The sequence below is a fragment of the Ursus arctos genome, unplaced genomic scaffold (assembly GCF_023065955.2).
Source record: "Ursus arctos isolate Adak ecotype North America unplaced genomic scaffold, UrsArc2.0 scaffold_24, whole genome shotgun sequence".
Lineage (NCBI taxonomy): Eukaryota > Metazoa > Chordata > Mammalia > Carnivora > Ursidae > Ursus > Ursus arctos.
This window is the reverse complement of record NW_026622919.1, coordinates 21,109,463-21,122,737: the sequence shown is the minus strand read 5'-3', so window position 1 is coordinate 21,122,737 and position 13,275 is coordinate 21,109,463. Positions and strand designations below refer to the sequence as shown.

Genomic DNA, 13,275 nt, shown 5'->3' with positions numbered 1-13,275 from the left:
CTCCGCTCCCGGTTCGCTCCCGCCCGCTCCCCGCCCGGCGCATGCGCCCTCCGGTCAGCGGCGGCTGCGGCGGTGGCGGCTGCGAGCGGCTCCGTTTTTTTAAAGGGAAACGCTGAGGCGCCGGGGGTGACTGTGGGGGAGGGGGACCCCGAGCCGCGGAGACCCCCAGGGGAGGCGACAGACCCCCCTCCCGGAGTAGGAGGGCTTTGGGCGGACCCATCCCTCCCACCCCCTTCTGAGGAGGAGCGGGGGGAAAATGGAGGCTCGGGGCGGCTGAGGCGAGCTCCGGGGCGGGGGGCCGGGGCGGGGAAGGGGGGGTGTGGGGTGGGGAGACGAGGCGGGCCCGGCCGGGCCAGGGGGGGCCGAAGCGAGCTCCGGGGATGAGCTCGGGGGCGGCTGGGTGCGAGCTCCTGCCTCTGAGGCGAAGGCGGCGGCGGCGGCAGCAGAGGCGGCGGCGAGGCCCCCATGGGCCGGCGGCGGGCCTCAGCCGCGGCCTCCACTTCTCCGCACGCCGGCGGGATGGCGCCCGGGCCCCGGAGGAGCCGCGCTAGCCGAGGCCTGCTGCCGCGCTGCTGAGGCGAGCCCGCCAAACTCCCCTCCCCCTCCTCCGTCCTCGACCCCCCGCACCTCGCCCCTTCCCCACCCCCTCCTCCGTCTCGGTCCCCGGCGCTGCTCCGGACCACTATGACCATGAGATCCGCAGTGTTCAAGGCGGCCGCGGCCCCTGCCGGCGGCAACCCTGAGCAGCGACTGGACTACGAAAGGGCTGCGGCGCTGGGCGGGCCCGAGGACGAGCCCGGGGCGGCCGAAGCCCACTTCCTCCCCCGGCACCGTAAGCTCAAGGAGCCGGGGCCCCCGCTGGCCTCCTCCCAGGGAGGGAGCCCCGCGCCCTCCCCGGCCGGCTGCGGCGGCAAGGGCCGGGGCTTGTTACTCCCGGCCGGGGCGGCCCCCGGGCAGCAGGAAGAGAGCTGGGGCGGCTCGGTGCCCTTGCCCTGTCCGCCCCCGGCCACCAAACAAGCCGGCATTGGGGGGGAGCCAGCGGCCGCGGGAGCCGGCTGCAGTCCCCGACCCAAGTATCAGGCGGTGCTGCCCATTCAGACGGGCTCTCTCGTGGCGGCGGCCAAAGAGCCTACGCCCTGGGCTGGGGACAAGGGTGGGGCGGCTCCCCCAGCTGCCACCGCCTCGGACCCGGCGGGACCCCCACCACTACCTCTGCCGGGGCCGCCACCCCTCGCGCCCACCGCCACCGCCGGGACCCTGGCGGCCAGCGAGGGCAGATGGAAGAGTATGAGGAAGAGCCCTCTCGGGGGTGGCGGCGGCTCGGGAGCCTCCAGTCAGGCCGCCTGCCTCAAACAGATCCTTCTGCTGCAATTGGACCTCATCGAGCAGCAGCAGCAGCAGCTGCAGGCCAAGGAAAAGGAGATCGAGGAGCTGAAGTCAGAGAGAGACACGGTACGGGAGGGGTTAATCTGCGTTCGGGACGACGAGCGAGTTGTGCGCATGCTCGGGGGAAGGGGGCTGTAGGAGGTTAAGGTATCCCTTGGTTAGGGGTAAGGAGGTTGGCCACCAGCAAAGTGTCGGGTCCTTGGGAACCAGGCTCACAGACACGTTGGGTCGGAGGGAGGGGTTAAAGGGCAACCTCCCAGTGGGAGGGGGAGGGGAGGTTTCAGGTGCCAAAGGGTTAATTTAAACTGACAGCCCCAGACTTGTGGGAAAGACGTGGAGAGTGGGAAAAGACGTGATTTGTGAAGGGTTGAAAATGCAAAGGTGGGATGCATATGTGGTGACTTTATAGAAGGGGTTAAATGCAAGAGCTTTTGCGTTAGAAATGCATTCTTAGAGGAGCGGGACAGAGCAGCTGTTGCACTGCTGTAGCATCTTTAGATAGGAGGGCAGTAGGCCTTTTAATTGGCAGAGAGGTAGAGGTGATTCACGGTGGAATCCTGTTTTAGTGTTTTTAAATGATAGGAAGAGAATCACCGTCTTTGATTTCAGACAGTTTTGAATAAGAATCAGAGTTATAAAACATGACCCACTGACCAGCTCCCTTGTATAAGCATGGTGTTGAAGGGCTGGTAGATTTTAAGGCATCAGGGGAAAGTAAGTTTATTAAATGTATTAAGTAGGTCCTCTCTCAGAAAATCCCTATTTTAGAATCTTAAGATAGTAGGGCAGTAATTTATTATTTCTTTGTACTTCTGAGGAGCATGACTATATAGGCTTGCTTTCACTGCAGCAGTAGTCAAGAGCACCTTATGCGTTAAAACATACTCTTTCAGATATCAGAAAAGCTGTGTGTGTTCGGGGGGGGGTATTACTGTGCTAGCATACCTTAGAGCTGCCTAAAAATAAACATGGTTTCTACAATTGTTGTGTTCAGGCTGCAGCAGTCTCTCTCCCTCTGTCTCTCTCTCTTTCTGTCTGTCTGTCTCTCTCTCTCTCTCTGGCGTTGTGTGCGCCAAGGGCTGAGCAAGGGAGCAGAGGGCTATTCATTTTGTTTGCTATACAAATGAATCGCATCAGGCATCGGCTGTTTTATTGGAGAATGCATTCTGCAAGGTGGAATGGGAGCTGGGGCAGGTCTCATCAAAATATCTCATGGTGTTGATTTGTGGAAGTTACTCAACATGGAGGTGGCACGGCTCAGCTACTGTACTGCAGTCTAGGGGTGTGATGGTACTGTAATTACAACACATCATAGCCTTACATGGGGGGGGGGGGGAGAAGGACCAGTGAAGGAGAAGAAATCAAGGAAATGTCACCTACAAACCATGGTTAAGTAATGTTAAGGCTGTGAATCAAAACAGAAGATGAAATGAGAGTATGGCTGACGGGGGGTCTCTGCTGATGGTGGAGGTTTCTGCTCAGTTCCTGAGGTAATGGCCCCTTTGCAGACTTTCCTAGGCAGGAAAAGTGGGGTGAGTTAAGGATAGAGTATCAGTCTGAACTTGGCATTCACTGTTTCTGTTGTGTATTGCAGTCTTAGCGTTGCTTAAGCTTGTTTCTCTTATTCCAGTTGTTGTTTGGCCTCTACTGAAATCTCTGCAGCGAAGCAGATGTAATGAAGACAACATTAATATTGCTGTGTACCCAAATAAAAGTCTTACTATAGTGTTTTAAGAAGCATAGTGGGCACCTTTTCTCAGAACATTCTAATGTGAAGTTTTCAATGATAATAGATGTCCATTTTCTGTTTGATTATGTAGTTCTCCTTTAATTAAAGTTAAAAGACTTTGGTTTAATTCATATTTAGATAAATGGTAGATTTTTTCCTGTTATCTCAAATGCAAAGAAGTATGAATATTTCATGATCAGTGGGATTATGGGTACTGGTACTATTATAATGCTACCAAATTGAGTGTTCATTGTTTAAATGCCCTGCACACCCTTTTCAAATAATACTGCAATCCCTCGTGGCACTGTGACTGTGAGCTTTTAATTCCTTCTCAATATACTGTTTGGACTTTGCCGTTGTGTATAGAATTTTGGAGTGAGAGGAGAGAGAATAGGATTTGGAGAAACTTAGGGCCTCCTGAAAGAACATAAGGTTAATTCTGGAAACTCCCAAACTGACTTGGAGCCACATGCTTAGCAGTAGAGAGACCATGCCATTTGAAAGGCATGTTGTGGCCCCTCCCAGAGAAGAGGATCTTCTTTCAAAAGAATGAACTACAAATTCCCCATGCCCCTCCTCAACTAGGTTAGCCCTAAAATTAAGCAGAGTACCTTGTCTTCTCTATTGCGTTTAAGGAAAACTATTCAGATTAATCCCTATCTATTAAAAATAAGTTGAATTGCTATGGTCCATGGAAAGAGGCAGAAGACCATACTGATGCCTAAATGGGGCTAAGTACCTGGGTGTAATTTTTTGTGTTTTAAGTCTGCATTTTGGCACTCTCTCTTTTAGCTCCTTGCTCGGATTGAACGTATGGAAAGGCGGATGCAGCTGGTAAAGAAGGATAACGAGAAAGAAAGGCACAAGCTGTTTCAGGGCTATGAAACTGAAGAGAGAGAGGAAACGGAGCTATCCGAGAAAATTAAACTGGAGTGCCAGCCGGAGCTTTCCGAGACATCCCAGACTCTGCCTCCCAAGCCTTTCTCTTGTGGGCGGAGTGGAAAGGGACACAAAAGGTGTGCTGATAACTTTGTTACACTGTCTGGACATGTTGAGGACATGTGTTTCCAGTGACTTGAGAGTAGGGGATTGGGGTTTATGAATTAGTTTTAATACAGTCATATCCTGAATTATGAGGTCTTCCATGCTGAGAAACTATCTTGAAACATTCTTGCAGGCTATAAAAATCTGTTAGGAACATTTTGGTCACAGTAGTAATTACAGAATGTAGAGTACATCATAAAGAGAATGGGCAACAAATGTGACAGCTGAGTTTCTTAAAACTATAGCAGATCACTTCAAGTTGGGAAGTGTTAAATTCCTTCATTGTGTTAGGTAGTAGTGGACAAAGAAGTAAGATCTGACTGTCCTTCGACCCAAAGAGATAGGTCAGTCTAGCTGCGAAGGTGGCATAAATTTTGCAAACTTGGAATTCAGTTCCAATAAAATATGAAAGTAGACAACAGTGATATAAACTAAGTTTTGTAAGATTCAGGGACATTAAAGATTATTCTGTGGTAGAATAGTGAAACTTCAAGGAGGAGATGGATCTTGAAAGTATAGAATTTAGGTTGGTAAAAAGGAAAGGAGGTGGCATGCTAGGAATAGTGGTGGGGGAGGAGATTGGTGGGAGAAAGCCAGCAGATAGCAAGAAAAAAGAAATAGAGATTGTAATTAACATGGTATAGAATTGGGGGGAAAAATAAGAGACTGGTCTGTGGTTGACAGGAATGAAATAGGCTACAGACAGAGTAGTGGCACCTAATGTTAGCTAAAGGGTCTTGAATAAAATAAGAACCTTTTTAGATTTAGTAGGCAATAAGATACTATTAGAGGTTCTTAAGCATGGAAACACTTGTTCAACAAACACTTAACTGAGGGCCTGTTATATATACCGGTAAGCATGAGGCAGTGACTGCTCGTGACTGCCAACTGAACCAGATGTTTAGATATTTAGATACCTGAACTTATTTGTTCTCTTGCCCCCAACTGTAATCAAATCAGATTTTATTCAAGAGTCAATACATTTTATAATGTTTTCTTCCCTGTCCAATAGGAAATCCCCATTTGGAAGTACAGAAAGAAAGATTCCTGTTAAAAAGCTGGCTCCTGAATTTTCAAAAGTCAAAACAAAAACTCCTAAGCACTCTCCCATTAAAGAGGAACCCTGTGGTTCCTTATCAGAAACTGTTTGTAAACGTGAATTGAGGAGCCAAGAAACTCCAGAAAAGCCCCGGTCTTCAGTGGACACCCCGCCAAGACTCTCCACTCCCCAGAAGGGACCCAGCACCCATCCCAAGGAGAAAGCCTTCTCAAGTGAGATAGAAGATTTGCCGTACCTTTCCACCACAGAAATGTATTTGTGTCGTTGGCACCAGCCTCCCCCATCACCGTTACCATTACGGGAATCCTCTCCAAAGAAGGAGGAGACTGTAGCAAGTAAGGCATAGAGAACACTTGCTCTTATACCCTAGTGGTGGCGGTCAAGCTAACAAGTGTGAAAATGCCTCTGGCATTTTTAAAAAAGTGCAATGAATAAAGCAGAGTTCTGTCAAGAATGAGTAAGTTAACAGCCAGAGACAGACACTGTGCAGGCATTGCAAATAGATGGAATTACAGCAAAATGTGCTCAATGTATTTGCCTGCTTACAACACTGGGAGATGTGTTTGCCAGTAAGTTGCTCATCACAAGAGCACCAGACTTGGGGGTGTAATCTCCGGCAACTTGCATGCCCTCTGAAAGAAGGGTTTTCTGTGCTGTGAAATGCATAGAACTTATACTTTGCCATGCACGACTGTTCCTGCAATTGATATTGTGTGAAACCTGGGAGGGTGGTCTTTGGGTGTTCTCAGGGGCCAATGGTAATTTTTGGGTTGGGGAGCCAGCTTGGGGTGGGGAATTTCACCTGGGCCTCCGCTCTTTAACTATATAAACATTTATCTGTATCTCTATGTCCCGGTCTGGGGGGCAGGAGGAATCTGCCAAAGACCAACAGTCTTACTTTATCTTACTATACTTCACAAAGGTTCTAAATGTGAAGAGTTTACTTGGATTGCAGTAGCCCATTGGTTGTTCATATATTTAAATAAAATGGTCTACAAACTATTTTTCAAACAATAAGGACTATCTTGGGATATCTGAGCTGCTTGGGGAGGGTGTGGGGTGCGGGACCTTGGTCTTCATTCCCTTTTTTTTTTCTTTATGGCTTCCACACAGAAATGGTCCCCTATCTCCTACATCAACCAGTAACTGCAATGTGCCTTCAACTGTGTGATGTTAGTCTGTGAGAGTCACTGCGGGCGCTCCAGGGTGATGGTGGGGGAAGTCTTCTTGAATAGAGCCACAGCCCCAAATTTCTACCACTGTGTCTTGCCCTAGCAGGGATGGGGATGGGAATCCATTCCAATAAGACAAGAGCATTCTCCAGGCTTTGTTTGGCTGTTCTGGTGACAAAATTAAGTGGGGAAGATAGATTACTCTTCTTAACTATCTAAAATTCATTAGGCCTCACACTTGAGTACATGAGCTAGACCAGGATCCTGATCAGGTTCAGGTTTTTTGTTGGTTCAGTCAGTTGAACAGGTTCATCCTTAATGGTTAACCTTCTTGCTGCCATGGCAATGCTGTGTAACAACTTAAGAGAAACGGTGAAGCAACTTCCCATCCGGGATTGGGAAATGGCTTGGTCCAGAGCTGTTCTGTTTGACTGGCTGTTTTGAAAACCCTCTCTGCCCTAGTACAGAAAATTCCAAACACCTCTGAGATTGTGGGCATAGCAGTACAGAAAGAGTCTGATTGGGGGGAATCCCAGCCCTTTGAGGAGCCTGAGTTATGAATAAACGTGTGAATCCTTGTTCTTGATGCCCCTATCTCAAGAGGAAGCTCAATGGCTTGTTCTAAGGGAGCCAAAGTCTTTGTGCATGTTGTTCAGGCTGGACCAGCAAGGTAGTTTGTTTGGAGGGAGGAGGGAGCTGTTTAAGAAGACTACATATGTAAGTTTTGAGAACACTGATCTTTTATTTGAAAAATAGGGTCAACTTTTACTCACCTGCCATGTTCTGAGTTTAAGGTTTGATATCCTTGGCCATCAACTGTTGCAGGGAAACCACCCTAAATAATGAAGAAAAGAAGTCGTCTCAGTGTAAAAAAAAAAGTGGTGGGCTTATTTTCTTTTCTTTTGTCTGTTGTTCCCTCTTCCCCTCCCCCAGAGAGAAATTCTCAAAAGAACAACTCAAAAAAACCAAAATGGCTTCCTAGTGAGAACTTCAGTGATGATCCTTTCCTCCATTTTGGGTATGGGCTTTTTTTCTTTTTACACTGAGATGATTCTTCTTTCCTGCATTATTTAGGGTGTCTGATGCCATCAAGTGTTGCAGGAGAAACTTCAGTCTTGGCTGGTGAGTAGAATAGGAATTGTGCTGGCTGGGCCTGGGGTGGGGGTTGGCGGGATGGTGGATGGTTGGGAGCTGCGTTCCCCGTCAGTTGGTTGTGGGAGAGTGAGATTCCTTGGTGTATGATTACACTATAGACTTCAAAATGACTACAAATTTCAGTTGTTTTTCAGGAACTGCAATAGCATCCATTATATGAATTGTCAGGTATTGGCTTAGGGTTTTTTGTGATCCTGTGTTTGGCAGACTGCAATGGCATTTTAGGTTCTTTTATACCATAGCGAGGACACTGAATATGGCTTCGGGTGAGGCCATAGAATGGATTCCTATCACTTGGTAACTTTGTCCTATCTGGGGAGAGACCTCTTGTCCTAGTGAATAGTAGGAGGGTTGTGTGACTTTGGATTTAAGGGTGGTTCCACCCCTCCTCCCTTTCTTTTTCTTTCTTTTTTTTTTTTCAGTTCCTTCTTGGAGGGACCACTCAGTAGAGCCTCTAAGGGACCCAAATCCTTCAGACCTTTTGGAGGTAGGTACCCAAGACCTGTCAGCAGAAGGGAGTGAGGGACAGAGTAGAAATGGAGGTTTAACTTGAATGTGTCACAGTAACAGGATGGATGGGTTAAGTAACTCTAAAGCCAGAAGGCAACTTGAGCGATTATCTAGCCCAACTCTTTTGTTTATATAGAAGAGAAAACGGAGTTTCAGAGTGGCTAAATGATTTATTCAAAAATAAATAGCTAGGGAGTGTTCAATCCAAAATGAAATTTCATGCTAAGTAGAAAAGTTAGATCGTGCCACTCAGCAACAAAATTATATATTCCAAATTCATTTGACTCTTAAAACTCAGACTCTTGCAAAGCATGGAGGTAAGGAGGGTTTATGGCGGTCTCAAGGGTTGTTTCAGTTTTTTGTTTTCTTTTTTTTAAGATTTTAGTTATTTATTTGACAGAGAGAGAGGGAACACAAGCAGGGGGAGTGGGAGAGGAAGAAGCAGGCTCCCACCAGAGGAGCCTGATGCGGGGCTCAATCCCAGCACTCTGGGATCACGCCCTGAGCCGAAGGCAGACGCTTAACGACTGAGCCACCCAGGCGCCCCACAAGGGTTTCAGTTTGACATGATTTTCACCTTGGAGAGTTAAGGAAATAATTTTGAAGTCTGGACAGCCTACAAGGGTGGGTGTGGGGAGAAGAGTACGTGTTTTGTTGATTCTGTTACCAGGAGGTTCCCATGACATCCATAGAACTCACAGACTCAGGTGGGACCTGCAGGGGAAAGATTTTACATTCCTGGAAGCTGGAAATGAGTTCGTATATACATGTGTCACGTGGTGATAAACAGCTCATCAGCTGCTGTTCTTTACACAGAACCTGGATGACAGTGTGTTTTCGAAGCGGCATGCAAAACTGGAGCTGGATGAGAAGAGAAGGAAAAGGTGAGGCGAGAGAGATTCATCCTGGAACAGCTGAGCCCTAGGACCCTAACCTCTCTCATCCATGCTGTGAAAAGTCCTGGAGCCCTTAACACTCTTAAATTACTGCCATCCTAGTTGGTTGAGTATCTTAGTTAGAAGTGGTAGTTGTTATAAGTAAAGATGTTTGGCTTCTTTTTCTTTGTGTATGCCCTTCCTCGGTTCCACTCTCTGTGGAACATCAACACGTGATTTGGACTGCTAGACCTAAACAGCTCTTTCCTGACCAGGCAGACAGTTCACTTTACCACCCCCACCCTCCCACCTCATTAAGAAGTGTCAGCAGAGGTCTCCCTAGTGTCTGGATTGTGCTAATTGCTTTAATAGAGCAGGTATTCAGTAATATTGGGTTTGTTTGTTTGTTTTGTTTTGTCTGGTTTGTTTTTCTCAGATGGGATATTCAGAGGATCAGGGAACAAAGAATTTTACAACGACTGCAGCTCAGAATGTATAAAAAGAAAGGAATTCAGGAATCTGAGCCTGAGGTTACCTCATTTTTCCCTGAGCCAGATGACGGTAAGTTTTGTCTATCTAAGAGAGCAGGTTTTTCAAAGAAGGAAAACGATGCAAGGTTCCAGGGTACAACTTGCTCTGAATGAATGAACAGCATTTTGGAGCAGGTGTAGTTGCTAGACATTTCCCCTCTATGTCACTAACAAGGTCCCATTTGGCTTTCTTCCATAGTTGAAAGTTTGATGATTACCCCCTTCTTGCCTGTTGTAGCATTTGGACGACCATTACCCAAATTAACTCCGCAGTAAGTATAAAGGTGGTTTGTTTTTTTTTTTTCCTGGCTCCCTTCTCAGGTAGCCTGTACTTTACCTCCTTTTTAGACCTCATGAAAGCCTAGATATAAGGTGGAATAGGTGGCTTAGGGATAGCCATGGCTCTTTGACAAAAGTGAGGCTATCTGACCAGCTAGCTCTTACAGTGATTAAATAATTAGAAGGATTGCTTTTTGAGTTAGAAATAATTATTTAGTCACTTTAATAGCATACTGTTTCTCTGGCTTTGAGACAGGAAAGACATTCTAAATTTGGAACTTGAGAGTCAGGGTTAGGAGTGGTGAGGGGCGTAGTATCTTTTTTAGAGTTAACTTTAGTCCACACTGAATCCCTTCTAGTCTTCCAAGTTGATTTCCTTACCCTTTTTTGCCAGGAATTTTGAGCTGCCCTGGTTGGATGAGCGTAGCCGATGCAGGTTGGAGATCCAGAAGAAGCAAACACCTCACCGGACGTGTAGGAAATAGCTGGGCTGGCAAGAACCTTCTGTCTTCAGATAGTTGTAGCATGCCATTCCCAGAGAATGGCAGAGACCTGTATATGTGACCTATGTCCTCATGTATGTTATCATTCGCTGATAATGCCCTTCCATACTCCCTTGATCTTGTTTTGTTTTCATCACTCTGATTTCACAAAAACTCTTTCATTGGGCTAATTGTGAATTATGGAGGGTGATTGGGATTTCTTTTCCCTTTTTGGGGAAATGAGCTCTCAAGCTAAATCTATATAGGATGGCAGATTCAGAAGCCTCAGGGGTCTGCTTCTATACATTTGCCTACGTTAAAGGGGTAAAAGGGCTGTCTTCGTTAGACTTGTGGAAGATGAAGCAACCCCTGCATGGCACTCTTCTCACCCTGGTCTACCCTTCCTTAGAGTTTGAGTATAGTGGTGTTTACCCTAAGACAAAACAAACAAACAAAAAACCTCACCATGAGCTTAAAGACCAGATGAGGAATAAAAAGTGAAGTGATGAAGCAAGTCATCTTCACAGGATAGAAAAGAGAGTGAAAAGTTGGCAGATAAATGTCTGAAAAGACAGTTGTTCTCTTAAAACTATTCTGTGATGCAGCCGTGTGGGAAGGGATTTGGGCTGTGATTATTTTCTTAGTTAATGGATAACTGAATTTCTTCTCCCACTCCTCAAGAAATAAAATCCTTAGAAAAGAGAATGGGGATGGTTAGTTTTGGGCAAGTTTTGACTCTAAACAAAAGCCGTTGACATTTGAGGATGGCGTGCCAGAACCTGTATAGATGTCCTTGTGTCACATCACTTCTCAAGTATTCCTTAGTTGGGCTTTATTCTTTTAGCTGAGCTCTTGGTGGTGGGATAGAGATTTAGGGAGGGTGGGGGGGGTGTTTGTGGAACTATGTGCTTCCTTTGGCTGGCAAATGTCTACATCTTGAAACAGATGTACCTAATGAGCTTCTCCATTCACTTTGTAAAAATAGATTTGTATGTGTATCATCTTGGTCCTCCTTTCCCCCCATTTTGTTAAAAAATTTCAGGACAGCACTCCAGGCCACTTTGGTCTCAGTGTAAGATCCCTGTAACTATCTGGAAGGAAAATAGAGCCGAGACTTCTGGTCTTAAATATATAGGAATTGCCTTTCTTTAGTCTTCATGACTATTGTGTGAAAACAAGTAGGGGTCTAATCTCCTAGAAGGTAGGGGCTTTTATCCTTGAAGAGAATATGTCCCCAGATTATTAGCACTTTTAGAGGAGAAGCCAAGGTATGTAGGGTGTGTGGCCAGCCCATCAATGGAGCATGAGAGAATGGGGATACCATTGTGGGAAGAAAAGAAAAGTTCCTCAGGGGCCTCCCACTGCTAAAGATTTTTGTGACATGTTGATCTGTGCTCCCTGGGTTTGACTTTTAAAGGAATTATTCCGGCAGCACATGTAGTATTCTTGGATGATCTTGCTGCTTTTATTTCTCCTTTTGTGTGTGTGTGTGTGGCTATGGGTTTTCATTTGTAACTCCATCTGCTTAGGAGAGTGGGCTCTCCACAAGGGAACCTGCTGTGAACTTCATTGCAGCAAGTGTGTAGAGAGAAATAGGACTTATTCCACTAGGGGCTCTCATCTCACACCTTAAGGGGAGGAAGGAGATTTCTAGAAAAACTGGGCCAGATTTTCTTTGTTCTCCATCATTTTAATATGGCAAGCTGTTTGGCTTTCCTACTCTGACCTGTGTTATGTTCCTTTACAATGTTCCCAAGAAGAAAAAAGACCAATCAGTGTCTCTTACATTGTTCCTTGATTCCTCTGTTTCTTCTTGATTTTCAGCATTTGTTGGATTCCTAATTTGGATATGGGTTAGCAAATTTAACCTTTGTGTTTGTGCCCTACCCAGGGGACTCCCCAGATTCTGAACTTAAGCTAGACTAAGAGGAATCCATGAGGTGCTATCTGGCCAGACTTAAGTGGATTCTGTTTCCTTGGTTCTCCCTCTACCTAGGACCGCTCATTTTATTGTCTCCTCTTCTAGATCAGTTCTCCTTTGATTTGGATGTGTTGAGGTTTGTTGAGGAGGTTGGAGAGTAGATTAGCAAAATTTCAAGAGCGAAATTACAGTGTGTTAGAATGTGGGGGGAAAATTAGTCTTATTTTTTCCCTACATGGGATACAACACTGTGAAATTCAGTCTTCAACAAAGGCCCTGCAATTCTCCTAAAACATAGTTCGTTTCTTTCTTTAACAAAGTTTAAGCTAGTGTTAATAAATTAAAAAGAGAAATTGCTTGTCTGTCCACTTCAGCTTTGTTTTATGCCCATTTCATATTGTTGTCTGTGTTGTAATTCATACTTTTGATACCATTTCTGATGTGTAAAATTGGTTGTCTTGTAAATATCTTATAAAGAGTTCAATTGTAAATAAACTATTGTGGCTGTTAATTTTTGAACTTCTGCTTCAATTTATTAGATTTATTGGGAAGCATTAAACAGTTCTGCTTGTAGATATTAAAAGATCAGAAAAAGAAATCCATTTTCATAAAATAGAGAAATACACCATTTTCTCTTTTATTTGTGTATGAGCACAACGTATGTTTTTCATCCCTCTTTGTTCTGTGTTCTCCCTTACACATACGGTAAGTGGCAAATTTAAAAACAAAACCCTAGGATAGGATACTTGGTGCCTGGTGTCTAAATGAATAAAACCTTATAGTTGAAAAGACCTTAGAGGTCATCTAGTCTGACCCCTAATACGTGATTTCCCCTTGACGACATTCCAGACAAATGAAGTCCAGCTTTTGCTTCAACGCTTCGTTTTTCTGTATGCATTTTTTCCTAAATGTTAGAAAATCCTTCCTCACTGATAAAATCTAACTTCTTGTAACTCCAACCATTGGTTCTTGGTTTGCCTTCCAGGATGATGAAAAAAAGATCAATTCTTCCTGTTTCTCATTGTCTCTCGAATAGTTAGATTGCTGTGGCTATCTCAAATCTTCTCTTCATGGTAAACATTCAGAGAGCTTACACTTATTCCTCAAAAGCAAGGATTTTGAGTTTTTCAGT

The 13,275-nt window shown here is 45.6% G+C and overlaps 1 protein-coding gene across 2 annotated transcripts; it reads left to right on the top strand.

Annotated features, from left to right (window-relative positions):
- The first annotated feature begins 357 nt into the window (after window positions 1-357).
- MSL1 (MSL complex subunit 1) lies at window positions 358-12,659 on the top strand. Of its 2 annotated transcripts, XM_026512907.4 has the most exons (9): window positions 359-1,452; window positions 3,908-4,131; window positions 5,172-5,554; window positions 7,466-7,513; window positions 7,969-8,033; window positions 8,873-8,940; window positions 9,368-9,492; window positions 9,661-9,733; window positions 10,135-12,659. In XM_026512907.4, the coding sequence occupies exons 1-9, from the start codon at window positions 685-687 to the stop codon at window positions 10,223-10,225; spliced, it is 1,845 nt and encodes a 614-aa protein (XP_026368692.1). In that variant the 5' UTR covers window positions 359-684; the 3' UTR covers window positions 10,226-12,659. The 2 variants fall into 2 exon arrangements, with proteins under 2 accessions (XP_026368693.1, XP_026368692.1); XM_026512908.4 differs by lacking the exon at window positions 7,466-7,513 and having other exon boundaries at window positions 358-1,452.
- Window positions 12,660-13,275: the final 616 nt, after the last annotated feature.